Here is a 15,894-nt window from a genome sequence, read left to right on the forward strand (position 1 = left end):
TAAATATAAAAAATATTTATAGAAAATCTATGGATTATAGATTTTCTCTCAAAACATTCTTTGTTGAAGGTCTTTCTTTTGTAATCACTTGGCGTCCACTGGAAACAGTTATACATCCCAGTCTATGCCTGAAATTAAAGAACTCAAAATCACATTGAAATACATTTAAGTTGAGGGCAGAAATGAGCTTGCAAGGACTGTCATAAACATCTTTGTACCTCTTTAGCTCATAGTTTTACGAGGTATGTTGAACTATCACAGCTATGTTACACTTACTAGCAGGACGAGTGGGGGGCAGCCTATCAGCGCAATGGCAGTGGAGAGCTTGCGCTTGTTGCCACCACTGTAGGTACCAGCCAGGTGGTCTGCATACATGGGAAGTCCCAGCTTCTGGATGCCCCATTCAGCAACCTGTGAGAAAGACCATATTTTTCACACAGCAGCTAATGCATAACAGACAGGATTGCTGATACATTCCTCTTCTGGCAGAAACATGACACTCCCCTGGATTTTAGCACATTCAATTTAGAACTGGAGCAGGGAAGTCCAAAAAATTTATGATGATGATGACAAGGGGAGTTCTAACTACTTGAAGGAAAGCCATAAAGCAGCCTCAGCTGTAGACCTCCTATCTGTGCGAGAATTTAAATTATTTTCTTCTAGAATCTTCTTCATGTTTTTTTCTTTATACATAAACAATTTTAAAGACAAGAGCAAAACAGCAACCAGTGCAGTTCTGATTTGTAGCCACTGCATCTTTAGCCTTCCACAGCTGGTGCCAGAGTTTTGAAAATACCATTAATGCCTGAGAACCTGCATTTGATAGTGCAGTCTTGCACTTAAGTCTCCAAATGACAGGAGCGACTCCCAGGACTTCAACACACAAAATGGCAAGTGCACTTTGGAAATTCTGGCCCTTGGCAGGTTATGAACACAGTTAATCATCACAAATTATCACTGTACTATCAAAAGCAAGATTAGTTTACCCTCTGGATTTCCTCTGCTGGCACCCCCCGCAGGCGTGCATATAAGTAGAGATGTTCTCGTCCCGTGAGCAGGTCATCAATGGCATCAAACTGAGGGCAGTATCCCATGCTTTGATGGACATTAGCAATGTCAGTCAATATACTGGAGAAACAAAGGAGAGAATCTTAGTTCTGTATTACTAGCTTTACGACAGAGAAAAACAGTTTGAATAAAACCTTTATTTTCTCAGGCAGCAGCTCTTGGGAGAGGAGCATGAATTCTTCCTGATAAAATGTCCTACTAAAATGCCCATCTGTACATAAGAGCAAGGAGTATATTCTTGTCCAAGTCAGCTTAGTCCTGGTTAGGAGTGTAAGTCCACTCCTCCTCACTCATTTTCCTGTTAAAGTATAGGCTAACTTAATGAGAAGTTCTTTAAACAGCCACTCAGATCTCATTTTTTTTAAATGGTATTTATTTCTAGATGAAAAAGAGCAGTAATTTCGACTCAGAGTGTGGCCACTGGGAACAGACAGGCAGGACACAAGGCTAACACTTCATTGGAAGTGGGAGAAGTACAAAATCACAGAGTGGTTGTGGTTGGAAGGGGACTCTGGAGATCATCTTGTCCACTGACCCTGCCCAGGGAGGGTCACCTAGAGCAGGGTGCCTGGGACTGTGTCCTGCAACAAAATAGTTATTCAAATCAAATCAGTGGACAAAGAATCTACAACTACAAAGCCCAACTACACCTAACAAACCAAGACACACAACCTGGAACTAAACTAACGTAAGTGCATACCAGATCACACTGTATTATTAACTTAGGACATTATGCCAGCATTGTGTAAACAAGGATGCTAGAAACAGCCAGAGGAAATTCCTAAAGCTCAGATCAAAGTACCCTGTTGGACTGGTTATCTTATGTTTGCAAGCTCTTGCCATTAGATCTGGTTGCCTAGTCCCACTGTTAGAAATACTACAGCTTACCCACAGATTTTACAACAGTGTTAAAGGTATAAAACACAACAGTGTGTTAGCTGTGGCCTTAGTGCCATAGACCTGCTGGGTCACTAAGAGTATGATCTGGCCAGTTCTACCCCAGTAAATGGACAGTCACAGGGTTTTTTAAGGTACTTACCTATGGCCAGCCACTACAGCATCTCCAGATGTCACATCAGTATCTCCAGTCAGCATTTTGAATGTTGTTGTTTTGCCAGCACCATTCACTCCCAAAAGGCCAAAGCACTAAATTGCAAAAATTTATCATATTTAATATTTCCAACTTGCAAATCAGTAGGGGCATGAAGTCTGAATTGATCCATGGAATGTAATCTAGTGTTATTGAACAACCTACCTCCCCAGGACGGATGCCAACACAGAGTCTGTCCACTGCAGGCTTGCGCCGACCTGCATAAATCTAGATTGACAGGAAGAGAAAAAAATAAAAGAAAATTCCTATTTCAAGTCATCTACAGCCAAAAAAAATCTTATGATTTTTCAGTTTGATGCTATTGGGATGAGACAACTTAGAACTCAGACAGGAGCAAAAAAAAAAATTAAAGAGTAATGCATTCTATAAGGTCAGACATTTATTTACATTAAATAAACTGTAATGATCCCTAAAATATCAGTTTTTTCTGCATGCAGCAGTTTATTTCATATTTTTAGCACTAGGAGACAGAACGGATGCTTTGCTGGGACAAAGTATCTCTGACAATCAAACCAAAGTGGAGCAATATAGCTAGATAGTCTGAAGAATGATACCACATTTATCTATTGATGAGATCCCAGCAATGTGTGTGATCACTGTATTTGTGTAGCTCAAGTTTGCATGCATTTGGATAGCATAACTCAGGTGCCTTCAGTGTCTAGGAAGAAGATAATTTAGGAACAGCTACAGTCCTCAGTGTGAAAGCAACCAAATAGTTAACTTGAGATTGAAACTCACCTATGGGGGGGAAAAGAAAGCTTTGTAGAAGAAAAGGCTGGTAGTAGAAATGGACATTCAATAGATAAGTCGTGTCAGACAATTTGGGGTAAACACCTTAAGCAGGGAGAGTTGCACTGTTCTTGCAGGACTTCCCTGTTTATTTCTAATCAAAGGAAATAACCTTGGCTTCTAAAATGTTTGTTATTTTCTAAGGCACAACATAGATTTTTGAAAACAATACCATCTGAATCAACAGCTGAAACACATTCTGCAAGAATAAATTTACACTAGACTTATTTGTTTCATTTTTCTCAAAATATTACCTTGGTCAGTTCTTGTAATTCTAAGATATCTGTTTTGTTTCCTCCATTCATAATTCTTTTTCTTTCTTCTGCAACATCCTCATCTTCACCAGTAATAGGTGACATGGCAGTCTGAGCAAACCTGGAAAAACCCAAGATAACGAGTTGCCCTGGATGCATTTAGAACAACAGTGTGAAACAATGGCTAATCAATTGCCAAAAATGTGAGTGCTGGAAGCAGTGGGATTGAAACTTCACAATGTGAGAGTGGCTGAACTAAAATTGGAAGACTACCTTTGAAAGTTAATCACTAAATACTAACAAGGGAGGAAAGGGCTTGCTCAAAAGAATGTGCCATGTCAGTCACTGATATGACATAACCTGCCCCTTAACCACAGCTTCCACTACTTGGCTGCTCCTAGTAGCTAGTGATAGTCCTTGTACAGAAGTAAAAGTTTTGAGTAGATCTCTCTGTAAGACAGTATTTTTAAGTTTGTGCCAATTAATACTCTTATTGGCAATCTTGAACAGGAGTGAATGACCCTCACACCTGGCAGGTATCTGTTTTCATTGAGGAAGAGGCACATTTGTAAAGCAGAGAGTGGAAGTTTGCATAGTGTCCAAGCTACAATTGTCCTGTGCCACAGACTAGAGTTGGTGTCTTGAGATGTCAGGATAGTACCTCATGATAGTACTTAGGGCCCTACAAAATTTCCAAGTAATTTTATAATCTCATTATTACAGTGTCTTAAACTAAAAAAAAAAATCAGATCAAAGTCTTAATCAAGAAAACTAATTTCTTTAACAACGTATTCTTAAATCCTCTCAAGATAACACACATTTGTAAATGCATCCTTGACTCAGCATACTGATATATTAAGGTGAGATCAGGTAAGTAAATAGAAAAGAAAAAAGCTGACAAATTTGGAGGAAAAAAAAAAGAGGGACATAGAGAATAACAGACTCATCCTATTAATAAAGGAGTATTAATAGAAGCTTTTGGACATACCATCTTGTGGAGAACAAACGGTGCTGCATAAAGAGATTGAGAGTGAAGAACACAACCCCTTGAACAGCCATGGCTACCAGGTTCTTTCCAACAAAGTCCCACTGAAAGGGATCGGAAATGTGCTCCTCACCTTTGGAGAAAGAGAAATGAAGGTGACATACTGCTGAAAAAACCTTACTCCTCAGAACAAAAGGCAGGAAAAAACACATTTTCTGAATAAAAACAGATGAGCTCTGCTGCTTGTCTATTCTTTTAATAACAAGTTGTCTGATATCAAAGACAATCATATCCCAAGAGGATGCATTTGAAGAACAATCACTTTAAACAGTAACCAAATATTCAAATGAAATGACATAATACATCCTCCTGTAGTGATCTAAGGACTTCAGAACTCATGATAAAATCTGACTCTGAACAAATGGGTTCATTTCCAATGCAAGCTACTGGTTGGGCCATGGAGTTCTGGCAGCAATATCAGAAGCTCTGATTCCTTCAGAGGGTCTATACTTTCATACTCCTAATCTACCTGATGATGTGAGACACAAGAATTTCAAAAACATCTACTACTATTTTTCCAAGATATCACTTCCAAACATCTCATCCAAGGTCAGGACATGTAGCAGTGATGTAACTTGCTGCTTATTGGCTTTACTTACCAAACCTTGCATATACTTCAGTCACAGCTTGGTTCATGGCCAAGTCAATGAGTCCACGGCCCAGACAAAAATGTGGTAAGACAAGCAGCATATTTTTCAATGTTTTATTAAACTTCAGCAAAGACTGTAAGAAACAGAAACAACACAATAAGCTGTTGAATCCCAACCTGTTTCAGAAAGCACAGCAACATGAGAGAAAATTTGTCACGTCAGAGAAACTGGCTGTTCTGTGTTTAGAACAGAGAAAACAGAGTATTTATCAAGTTACACCCAAAGCAACATAAAACACAGCACAGCAGAATGTTGGCATACACTGCACCACACAAGGTGCTTGTGAAAACTGCCAATGGAGAGAAAAACTTATCTTTGTAATGAAGTATTTCAGGTAATGTAATTTTGGTGGTAACATGTAAAGCTGCTATGGGGCTATGTTTTGGATTTGCACTGAAAACAGAGTTGATAACACAAGGATGTTTTAGCTATTGCTGAGCAGCACTTGCACAGTCAAGGCCCTTTCTGTTTCTCACCTGACCTCCTCAGCAAGGAGGGTGGGGATGCACAAGGAGTTGGGAGGGGACACAGCTGGGGCACTCTTTGCACAACACCTTAAAACGGGGGGTCAATAAAAACATTACTTACAGGGTTATTTTCAAATAACTCCAGGATGAACGTGATGGCACTGCTGTTGATCCCCACAAAGAGATTAATACAGGACAATGCCACATAAGCAGTGCTAGGGACACTGAAGAAGAAAGAGGCAGGATACATCATGGGAATTACTGCCCATCTGCATGCAAAAGATAGAAAACTATGGTAACTTCTCAGTATTCTCATGTCAGTTGGCCTAAAGAAAACATAAAATTAATCTTTCTTCTCACCCCAAGTGTACTAAAAGGGTGTAACTAACCAGAGATCTACTACAGTATTCTCTCCCTGGTTAGTATATAAGAATTTTTTTCTGCTTAGTCTTTTTTCTATTAAAAAGCAGGGCAATAGACACTGCCAAAACTGAGAAAATTTAATGCTAGCAAGGTTGTTATCACTCCAGGTATCCTTGCACATCTCACTGGGTTGCACGCCAGGAGGGAGAAACAAAGAAATGTTAGATAGAGCAAATACAATGTCCTGTTTTGCTAGATGATACTCATCCCTTGGAACTGTCCAAAGAAATAAAACTCTGTAAATTTTGATGCTGTTTTCTAAGCCCTCTAGTATTTCTTTTTTTTTAAAAAAAAATCCTGATTTGGAGTTTCTTGTGCCATCTCTGGGACACAGCAGATGCACATGCAGCAGCACAAGAGGGATATTCCTCTGGAATAAACCTACAATGCTTAGCAACGATCAGTTTGACTGGGAAGAACTCAGTAGCATCATCCTGAATTGCTTAACCAGACAAGACACATGATCAGAAAGAATCATTCTAAGTTTCCTACTGTGACTGCAGCTGGACACAAGGGCTAATATATGACTTTATGGATTTACTTTTCTTTCTTGAGTAGCAAATCATGAAATTACTGAAGTGACTTGCAAAAGTGATTGTACCTTGCTAGAAAATTTCATCTTGGTAGATACTTTAAAATATGCAAAGACATTTACAATGTCCATCCATGCAGCCTTGAATTACTGTATTTTAAAAAAATATACAGAGCCACAGGCAACTTATTAAATATAACACTAGTGCTCCTTAGAGACATATTAAACTTAAAACAAATTAACATTCTGATAGCATTTTTACAGAGTTTAAAGGATGCTAATGCTTTGCATTTTCTCAGTATTTTCATTCAAAGAGCTCCAGACAATTAAAGGTAGTCTGCACAGAAAAGAACTGCTCCTTCTGAGGCTCAATTTGCTATATACGTAGGAAGGAATGTAAAGATTAATTTGTTTCTAACTCTAGAACTAGATCTGGTCAATTGTTTTGCCTAGACTACATCAGGAAGGGCTATCAGGAATATAATTTTATAGATTAAAATATATGATCACTAATTAAATGAGAGAGTGAATTTCAGCCTTATAAAATGCTGTTTTGCCAACACAATTGTTCATCTGAAGTTAAAGTTTTGAAGACTCAGTACTTATTGCTCTTAGGTTAAATGATGAGTGATATTTTAGTATTGACTGTGAATGTGGCAAATGAACAACACTAAACCCCTACACAATATGCAAGGAAGAAAGCAGCAAACTGAACAAACATATTTTCCTGTAAGGATCACATTTAATGCCTAAGTATGTAAAATAGTGGCAAAATAATCTTCTTTGCCTCACGTAGCCAGACAGAGTGTGCAAATATCCTGTAGCAGGGACTGAATCCAGTTTTAACCTGTGTGGTATCCGCTCAGTCCTGTTCTTTAAAGCTGGATTTCACTAAGGACTGAGCTCAGTAACATGAAATAATTTCCATGTGAAGTACAGGGCCCAAGTGCAGGAATAACTGTGAACACTTACCCATAGAGAAGCAGCAAGGCAACAAGCACAGGGAGATTAGTTGGAGAAGCGTATGCCTTTTTGTCGAATCCAGCGAATATAGCCACAACCATTCCAGCACTCAATGCATAATTCACCTGCCACAGCACAGGATGAAGATGAGTGTGTAAGACCTGAAAAGGTCTGCAAACATATCCAGGTCCTACACATCATTCCAAAAGGATTTCGTATGGAGGAACACCAGAGTTTGAGTTAGACTAGTCACACTGTAGCTTCTGGATCAATGGGTCCCTGGCAGCCCTCAGCATTTTTCTGAGATATCTTTTATCAGACGTATATTGTTGTTTCTTAGATTAGGGTTTGTGAGTCAATTATTTCATGGGCCTTCTGCCAGGCTTCCCACAAAAAGTGGCCATGGATATGCAAGGGGAGTGAAGTTCTGGTGATGCAAAGGCTGTGTAGGAGGGAAAAAGCTAGTTACTTGAGCCACATTCCTGGGAGAAGGCTAAAGTGAGTATGCTTGGCCGCTGCTCAATTTCGCTGCTCAGTATTAGTAACACTACTGCAATGCACAGAACTCCCCATGCAGAATGGAAGGTGGCATTTCACAGAACTGCTAACACCACTTAATACCTTTGCATCATGCTGTCAAGGGCAATGGCCAAGCAGAATTCCTGTCAAAGAAGCTGCCAGGAGGCTGCTGTGAACAGCAGGGAGCAAGAACTCAGAGATCTGCTTCTTTTCCCTCATTTACTGAATTAATGCTTTGCTTTATCTTCTCCTGAAAGAGCACCTTCCAAAGCCTGAAGAGCTTTGGGCTTTTCAAGTATTTACATTTTTTTCTTCTTAATTTTTTCAATTCCATGTTCATGTTTTACTTATTGCATAAGCCCTTGACTGCATTCTTTGTTGAGAAGGCATGGATAGAAAATATGCCCTTGTTGTGCCTCAGCCTGGCAAAGAATTTGCTCCTTTGTAACAATGTGGCTGGAGGTGTAAGGGGTGGGAAGCTGAGCCCTGTCCAAGGAAGCCTGGACCTGTGGTATAAATCTTTTTGGAACAACACAGAGATCATGATTCAGTGACCTAAACAAATTTATCTATGTCGTTTTAGATATCCTGGAGCATTTTGTCAGGCCTCCAGCTACTGTTCCACCAGCCTGTGAATCTTCTCCACTTAGATTTCTTGAACATCCTGAAACATGTTTTGGCTCTGCTAGAGGACAGAAGTGACTAGCACAAGGCAAAGAGGCTTTTCCCTGCTATGGTAAGTTGTACTTTACTATCTACTCAGTTGTAAAGTCTTGAAATCCTAAGACTACAAAAATTTCAGCTCCATTAGTTGAATAATGAGCTGTGTACCTGAATTAGTACCTACATCTGTAATAGGTCAGCATGCTCTTTGAGGAAACAATGAATGCTTTGCAACACACAGAATCACCTTCACTCAATGCACTGATTAGTCCCCAGTTCAAGCACACCCGGGATAATCACAGGCTGTGAAATCAGACCAGCAGTTACTTACTATGTCCCACAAGAAGTTAGTTAGCCAATAGATCACAGGGCTCACACCGCTGACAAACTGGAGATGTTTGGCTTTTGTTACACGTTCTTGAATCAGGTATAAAACAAAACTGGCTGGTATAAATGACATGGCAAAAATCACACAGATGGCAACAACAGCATCCACTGAAGTGGTCAGTCTGAAACAGGCACAAGAGGGGACTGTGAGCAGGGGAATGGATGCAATGCAACACTGTATTAGCATTTGTGGAATCTAGAGGGTGTTCTAAGATCTAGAAGTAGCAGGTCATTCTTCAACTTTAATACGTGCTAATGTATTTTCCCAGGTTGTTTTGTGGACTGTAGCTAACAAATATGGCACCATTCCCTGATTTTTTACTTGCCTTTTTCTGTGGAACAGTTCATCTCCTATATATGTATGCCTGTTTGACAGCCTTTCCTATGGGGCATCTCAAACTAAACATTAAGGCAAAACACGCTAAGTACTCTAGTCTCTGGGAAAAGAGGGATGTACAGAGGCAAGCTGAAGACAGTAAGATAAAGTGCAGATTATACCTCTGTGCTGTAATGCACTAGTTTTCAGTTTCACTGAATTCTGAACTTAATAGAATATGGCCATAGGCTGAGACAGGGGAGATTCAGATTAGATAGTAGGAAAAAGTTTTTCACTGTTAGGGTGGTCAGGCTCTGGAATAGGTTGCCCAGGGAGGTGGTGGAGTCAGCATCCCTAGAAGTGTTTAAGAAGCATCTGGATCTGGTGCTGGAAGATATGGTTTAGGGGTTACAGTGGAGTGGCAGGTTAATGGTTGGACTTGATGACCTTAGAGGTCTCCTCCAACCTTGATGATTCTATGATTCTACATGATTGGGAAGCCTTGCTGTCCTAGAGGTGTCTTCTTCAAGAAATTGTGACTCTTAGGTTCTGGAATACACCAACCCTACTGCATGTCGTTGAAAATCTACCTGTGTGCTGCGTTTGGCACCAAGACAGAGGCTGTCAACTACTGCCTACCTGTAGTTAATTAAGGACAATTTTTGATTCTTTTTTTTGCTACATGTTTTATTTCACAAGTGGATCTATTGCATTTGGATCATGCAGTTTGCATGCTCTATATGCATTTGGAGCAAGATTTAAGAATCTCTGTGCCTGGGAATCAACAGAAACATGCAATAATGTATAGCCAATGGTTGCAGTTCCTATGTGGGATGAGAATGAACTCTCACAGGAATATCAGAAGACATAAATGAATAGATTCTTGATTAGAAAAAAAACTCCAGAGAAAGGACTCCACATTCTGTCCATTAAACTGTTTCTCCTCAGAGGGTCAGTGTGCTGGAGGTGGCAGTCTGCCAGGAGAGGGAGGGGTAAAAGCCAGCAGCAGAGCATAGAAAGACTTACACAGTGACTTCAGAGAGCTGCTCCTTGGTGAGGTTCAGAGGATGGTTTACAGCAGTGATCCCATGTTCCTCAGGGGCTTGGCCAGTCCGTAGGTTACCTCTGAGGATTGCATTATTCGCTACATTGAGGAAACTAACCATAGCGTGCCAGCCTTTATTGTTAAACCACACCTAAAAGAGTCAGAAAGCACAGATTAATTTAAGAAGCCTTCACTAATAACCCTGAGCTGCAGGAGAAAACTCGGCAGCCTTTTATCTACTTTGGTGGGCATTGTCTGCAGGGGAGAATCCAGCACCAGGAAGTCACTGCTCCTAGGCACAGTCCAGCAGGAGGAGCCCATATACTATGCCTTTAAAAGCATTGGAGAAGTACTGTCAAGGAACTTTCTAGAAGCACATATTAAGATTTAGTGTTCTACTCAAAGTATTTAGGACAGTAAGAAGTATTAAGAACATGGTTTTAAAAAAACTCACATTCGAAAAACTATGCATTAGAATTACTTAAAATATGGGACAGAGTGTTAATGCAAAGTTTTTTCTAAAGTATAGACATTTTGGCTCTTCCTGCATCTAGGAATGCCACTAGCAATATTCTCACAATTTGAAGTCTGTGTAAAGAAAGACTGAGAGTTAGCAGACTATTTCCAGCAAATACCTTAATATTATCTTCAGTTTCCATGTATTTAAGGAAATTGGGGATTTCTTTAGCAGCAGCCAGTGAAGTTTGCCCCTAAAATGTAAAAGAAAAGGCTAAAGATGAGCTGCCTGGATGAAATACGATGCTGCAGGTTTTCAGCTTTGTAAAAATGTTTTAGTAAGAGGCAAAAAAAAAAAATTCGAAAAATTTAAAATCTTGCTTACTCCTGTCACATTCATCATTCGGCCAAGATCACTTAAAAAATTGACAATTTGATCTCCAGAAACATGAAGGACTGGAAGCCTTCCTCCTATAGAAATTCCTCCATATCTAGTAAAGAGAAAAATATCATCAGTAACTTGTACCACAGACCCAAGAGTGTACATTGATGGAAACACTAAAATCCCACTTAATGCAAGTTTAATTTCTATACATCATGTATTTCGTTTATAAAAATTTCTACTCTTTTTCTAAAGAGTTGTATTAGGTCTTTATAGGATTTACAAATAGTAGAAGTTCTATCAGTTTCTGTGAGGTTCATGCCAGAATCCTGAGAATATTATTTACATAGAAGATTCGGAGAAAACAGTGATTTCTACAGTGCAAAATGTTTAAATCAAGAAAATTGATATATAATGGTTTGGACAGCATGGAGGACTGAGGACAGCATTGACCTCAGTTAACATTTCAGATGCCCTGAGAGGAGCAGGAATTCAGCAATGCTGGTACCAGTCAGTACTTCATAACAATAAATACTATTGCATGAGATGAACTTCAGACTAACCCCATAGAAAGCAGTGTTTGCACATGAACACACAGATATTCTGTGAAGGAAGCCAGTCATCCAGCTGCTATCTTTGAAGTGAACTCCTACTGCTGATGAAAAATGAAATAAATATGTGCTTCAGCTGTGTCAGAATACTATCACAACACACTGCACTATTGCATGGTAACTTTCCATCTCTCCGTTCCCATTAGTTTGACCCCTGTAAATAATAAAACTGTGGTAGTTCCATTGTGTGCCTCTGGTCTTCATCCTTGCTGGAGGAGTCCAAACCAATATAAACCCTTGTCTTTATAAAATCCTTCCTGACCTCCAAGCTATTTCCCACTGAAGCCATCTTTTTGTTCTACACTATCTGCCACAGTTCCCCTTGTCCATTTGCAGAACACTGAGAGGCTCCCTGGTTAAACAGAAATACATTATTCCTTTATTTATCACCATAATCTGTGAATAGGTTTCTTACCTTTGTTCATTGACCCAGTATTTACTCTTCAAGCTGAAACAGACAAAGAGAATCCTGCCTCAATGCACAGAACCAAAGTCAATGATATTCTCAGGCTTAAATGAAAATTCAAGTTCAACTGCTACCCTTTGCAGACCTCCAGTCAGCAGCTTACTACTTTCAGTTGTGGGGTTCACAAGACTTTTGGCATTCCCTGCAGTGTGTTTTTAGTTTTTTGTTTTGTTTTCTGACATGATTCCTCTCCAATTCATACCGAGGAAAACAAGGTAAAAAAGTGACACATACTGGGCTATCCTAAATCCATAATTAATTGATTTTAAAAGATGTATCTAAAGCAATTATGACATGTGCTAAAAGAAATCGATCAAAGGCAGTCAGCACACAGCTAATAAAATGGGAATTTCAAGAACTCTGCTGAAAACTGAAAAAGTAGCAAGGCCTGAATCAAAAATAAGCAGCAGTGAACACTGCACAGCTAATTACCACGCACAACACTCTGAGGAGCTATCAGTAGGATGGATTTATCTATGTAACATTGTCCTTTGGCTGCTCTTTAGCACGTCTGGGAAGCAAGTGGTAATTAACTCAGGCAGTTGGTCATGCTGCTGTGACTACAGTTCTCAGGGAGACAAACTAGTATCCCTGGCAGGCAGTTCACCATGCTATGCAAAAGCATCATTTTTGCCACCACTGACACAGTTACCATGAACTTGCCATTCCATCAACACTGAAACTTAGCTCTGCCTATAAACGAGTACTAGATTATACAAATAGATATAACTGGAAATATTCAACTCCCCCAAAATCTGTCTCTCCTAGTCTTACATCAGCAATATGGACATGGTGCTTGAGTCTACAAAATGCTGTGGCAAATCATGTGTTATGTTACTATTAAATGATAATTTCATGGCCAGGTACAAAATACAGCTTGTGAAAATCAAAGAGAGGTTCATCCCTACCTTCCTTTTATCAAAGTGGGATATGTTTTCACCAGATAATCTGAAATATTTCTGTGGGTCAGATCTTGAAGAATTTCTGTGCTGCGCTGCACTCTCTGGAAAGAAAACAAAACCTAATCAATCACAGTACACTCTACAGTCTCTAAAGCTATTAAGTAAGAGTTTGTCAGGAAAACAGCCAAAGTAGCTTTGATTCAGAGAAAATGTTCAGGTTCCTAGTATCACTGATAGTATCACTGAGTGGGTCATTCACTTTCTAGCCCAAACATCCTTACTCACTAAGATTTCAGAAGAAACCAAGAAGTTTGCGATGCATGACACAAAACAGTTGCACTTCACTATGAAACTGTTATTTGCAACAAAGGTCAGGGTTGCTTAAGGTTTACTCCTCAATGGGAAGGAAGGAAAAGACAGAAGCTTTTCAAACAGAGGTTCCAGTGAAGAAAAAGCTGTTTTCTAGAATTTAGCAACTTTGAGTAAAAATTGATATGAAAATTTTACCTTCACTAGCACATTAGCTACTTTGAATGGGAAATACTTTTTTTAAAAATGCAAATTATGTCACATGACAGCTTTGTTGAGTCTTTTGTATGCAGGGTCACTGTGAAATGCAACACTTCACACTTGCTGAGTTTATTCTAAGGTAGAATACACTTTAAATGGTTGCTGGGCAGTTTCAGAGGACAAAGCTTGCAATCTGAAATGATCTGATAACGACCTAAAGAGTAAGTCTAAGGAACTTTCCAGAAGTTCCTCCATCTGTCCACAGAGAGGCAGTACTGGATGACACAGAAGACACATTTTACAGCTGCCCAACGGATTCTAGACAGGAACAGTGGGAGCATCCTCATGTTGCCTTCATTAAATGATTTGTCTATGCTTAGATGTAATTCACAATTTTTTACATAATGTGGCTCCCTGAAGACTCACATGTGAACTCTTTCTTTCTGACAAGTTATACAAAATTATAATAGCCTGCAAAATTATCAAGATAATATTATAATAAACACATTTCCTTTAGAGGACTTTAGAGGAATCCCCACAAACAAAAAAAAATGTGCATCTTACTTGAAAATAAAATTTTGGATTGAATTTATCTGAAATAAGTTAGCATGTAATTAACAAAATTCAGCTTTGTCTGTCTGTCGGACAGGGATTACTTGGGAATCAGAAATAACTTGGAATGCTGTAAGGTCAGAATATAACCTCTTTATTAATTTTCTTTTTCTTCACAAACAGGAATTCCGCACAATCCTCTATCACAACAGTGATAGAGAAATCAAAGCAAGCTGAATCAGTATTTTTCAGAGATTGTGCCATGGAATGTGGTGTAATCATCCCTGGAGTGTTCAAAAGATGTCTAGATGTGGCACTTGGGGGCATGGTTTAGTGGTGGAGATGGCAGTGCTGGATTAACAGTTGGACTTGACCATCTTAGAGATGTTTTATAACCTTAAGGAGTCCATGGTTCTATGAAAATATTTTAGTCATTTGGCTAATGTGTGCAGCCTGGCAAACAGGAATAGTAAAGGTGAACAGTGTGCACAGAGAGACATGAAATTACTCTGAGAGTGTCTGCAGTTCTGTACAACTTATTAGAAAAACATTTATAAAATATAAACACCAACAGGTTGTAGTATTCCTTTGCTCTTCAAAAGAGCAAGCACATTTCATACAGGGCACTACTAAGATCATGCATTCATAGGAGTGGGGGGGAATGTAGCTCTCATCTCTTCTCCACATATATCAATGCTTATTGAATCACTCATTTTCATGCGCACACATACATTCATTTTGCCATCTTAGAACATCCTTTCCAGAAATGGAACCAAAAGACATAAAAAGTAATAATTTGGGTTGATGCAATATTATTTTTTCCATCTTATTGAGGTGATCCCACTCCTAGTTTTTCAAAATTGTGACATTTTTCTTTCCATGTTATTCAAAATTGTGATTTTTTCTTTCCTTTCTTTCCTCTTTCTCTCCCCTTCCCTTCCCTTCTTTAAAGAAAGGTAATCTTCTAAATAGAAGGGCTCTGAGGAAAAAGAAAATATTATTTCTGTGGTTTTCTTCTACTTTGAAAGTTTGAAATTTGGATGAAAACAGTGATCAAATTTCATTTAAACGTGCAACATTTTCCAATACCGCTGAAACAGAATTCCAAATTCCAGCAGTTCTTGCTCCCTTAAAAAAGGTACTCAATTTCTTCCATGTGTATTAGCATGGCAAGTTACTTATGCACTAACTCCTTTTCCAGCACTTGCCATGAAACTTTTCTACAAAGATTTATGGCACAAGGACACAACCTGTGGTGGTGGGAGGCCTCCTGCACCTGCAGGGCATTCTGGCAGCATAGTGAGTTTCTTTTGAGTGCTGCACTTGCAGGAAGGTGATGGATTCTCAGGACTCCACTCTTGGCGCAGCAGGAAGCTGCTTAGGTCAGGATGAACAGCGGGTGTGTTCCAGGCAGTTAGTGTATTATTGCATGGGTAGTTCCTGTGTAGAGGAGCAAAGCTTTAAGCTGTGCAGAGATAAAAGTTCATGAGAAATCACAAGTCCACAAAATCACATTGCTTTCAGCAGGCCTTTCCTCTCTCAGCCCATATCCTGTGAATTATGAACAAGAACAACATTTCAGAGTACTTGCTAAACAGGAATAAACTCCTCCCACATCTCTGCCAACTTTACTGTCTTCAGCTTGCAGATACGACACTGAAGGAACAAGGGGAATGTGTTAGTATCATTAGTACACATGAAATCCTTAGTGGACACATATCTTTGTGAAGAAGTTATTCTTTTCCTCTCTCATACAGTATTTTTTCTCTTTTTAAAGTTTCCT

General features: G+C 39.3%; 1 protein-coding gene across 1 annotated transcript in view; it reads right to left on the reverse strand.

The window, feature by feature from the left end:
• Positions 1-276: 276 nt before the first annotated feature.
• The window catches only part of ABCA4 (ATP-binding cassette, sub-family A (ABC1), member 4), a gene marked incomplete at both ends in the record, with an annotated part of 49,251 nt that continues 33,633 nt past the window's right edge, over positions 277-15,894 (reverse strand). The window contains 16 exons of the mRNA XM_009077946.1: positions 277-411; positions 987-1,128; positions 2,108-2,214; positions 2,324-2,386; positions 3,223-3,343; positions 4,211-4,340; positions 4,867-4,990; positions 5,506-5,653; positions 7,312-7,427; positions 8,816-8,993; positions 10,214-10,383; positions 10,868-10,942; positions 11,074-11,179; positions 12,097-12,129; positions 13,056-13,150; positions 15,362-15,551. Coding sequence (XP_009076194.1) covers positions 277-411; positions 987-1,128; positions 2,108-2,214; positions 2,324-2,386; positions 3,223-3,343; positions 4,211-4,340; positions 4,867-4,990; positions 5,506-5,653; positions 7,312-7,427; positions 8,816-8,993; positions 10,214-10,383; positions 10,868-10,942; positions 11,074-11,179; positions 12,097-12,129; positions 13,056-13,150; positions 15,362-15,551 — 1,933 coding nt within the window. The remainder of the gene's footprint in view (positions 412-986; positions 1,129-2,107; positions 2,215-2,323; positions 2,387-3,222; positions 3,344-4,210; positions 4,341-4,866; positions 4,991-5,505; positions 5,654-7,311; positions 7,428-8,815; positions 8,994-10,213; positions 10,384-10,867; positions 10,943-11,073; positions 11,180-12,096; positions 12,130-13,055; positions 13,151-15,361; positions 15,552-15,894) is intronic.

This window comes from Acanthisitta chloris, unplaced genomic scaffold (assembly GCF_000695815.1).
Source record: "Acanthisitta chloris isolate BGI_N310 unplaced genomic scaffold, ASM69581v1 scaffold13987, whole genome shotgun sequence".
Classification (NCBI taxonomy): Eukaryota; Metazoa; Chordata; class Aves; order Passeriformes; family Acanthisittidae; genus Acanthisitta; species Acanthisitta chloris.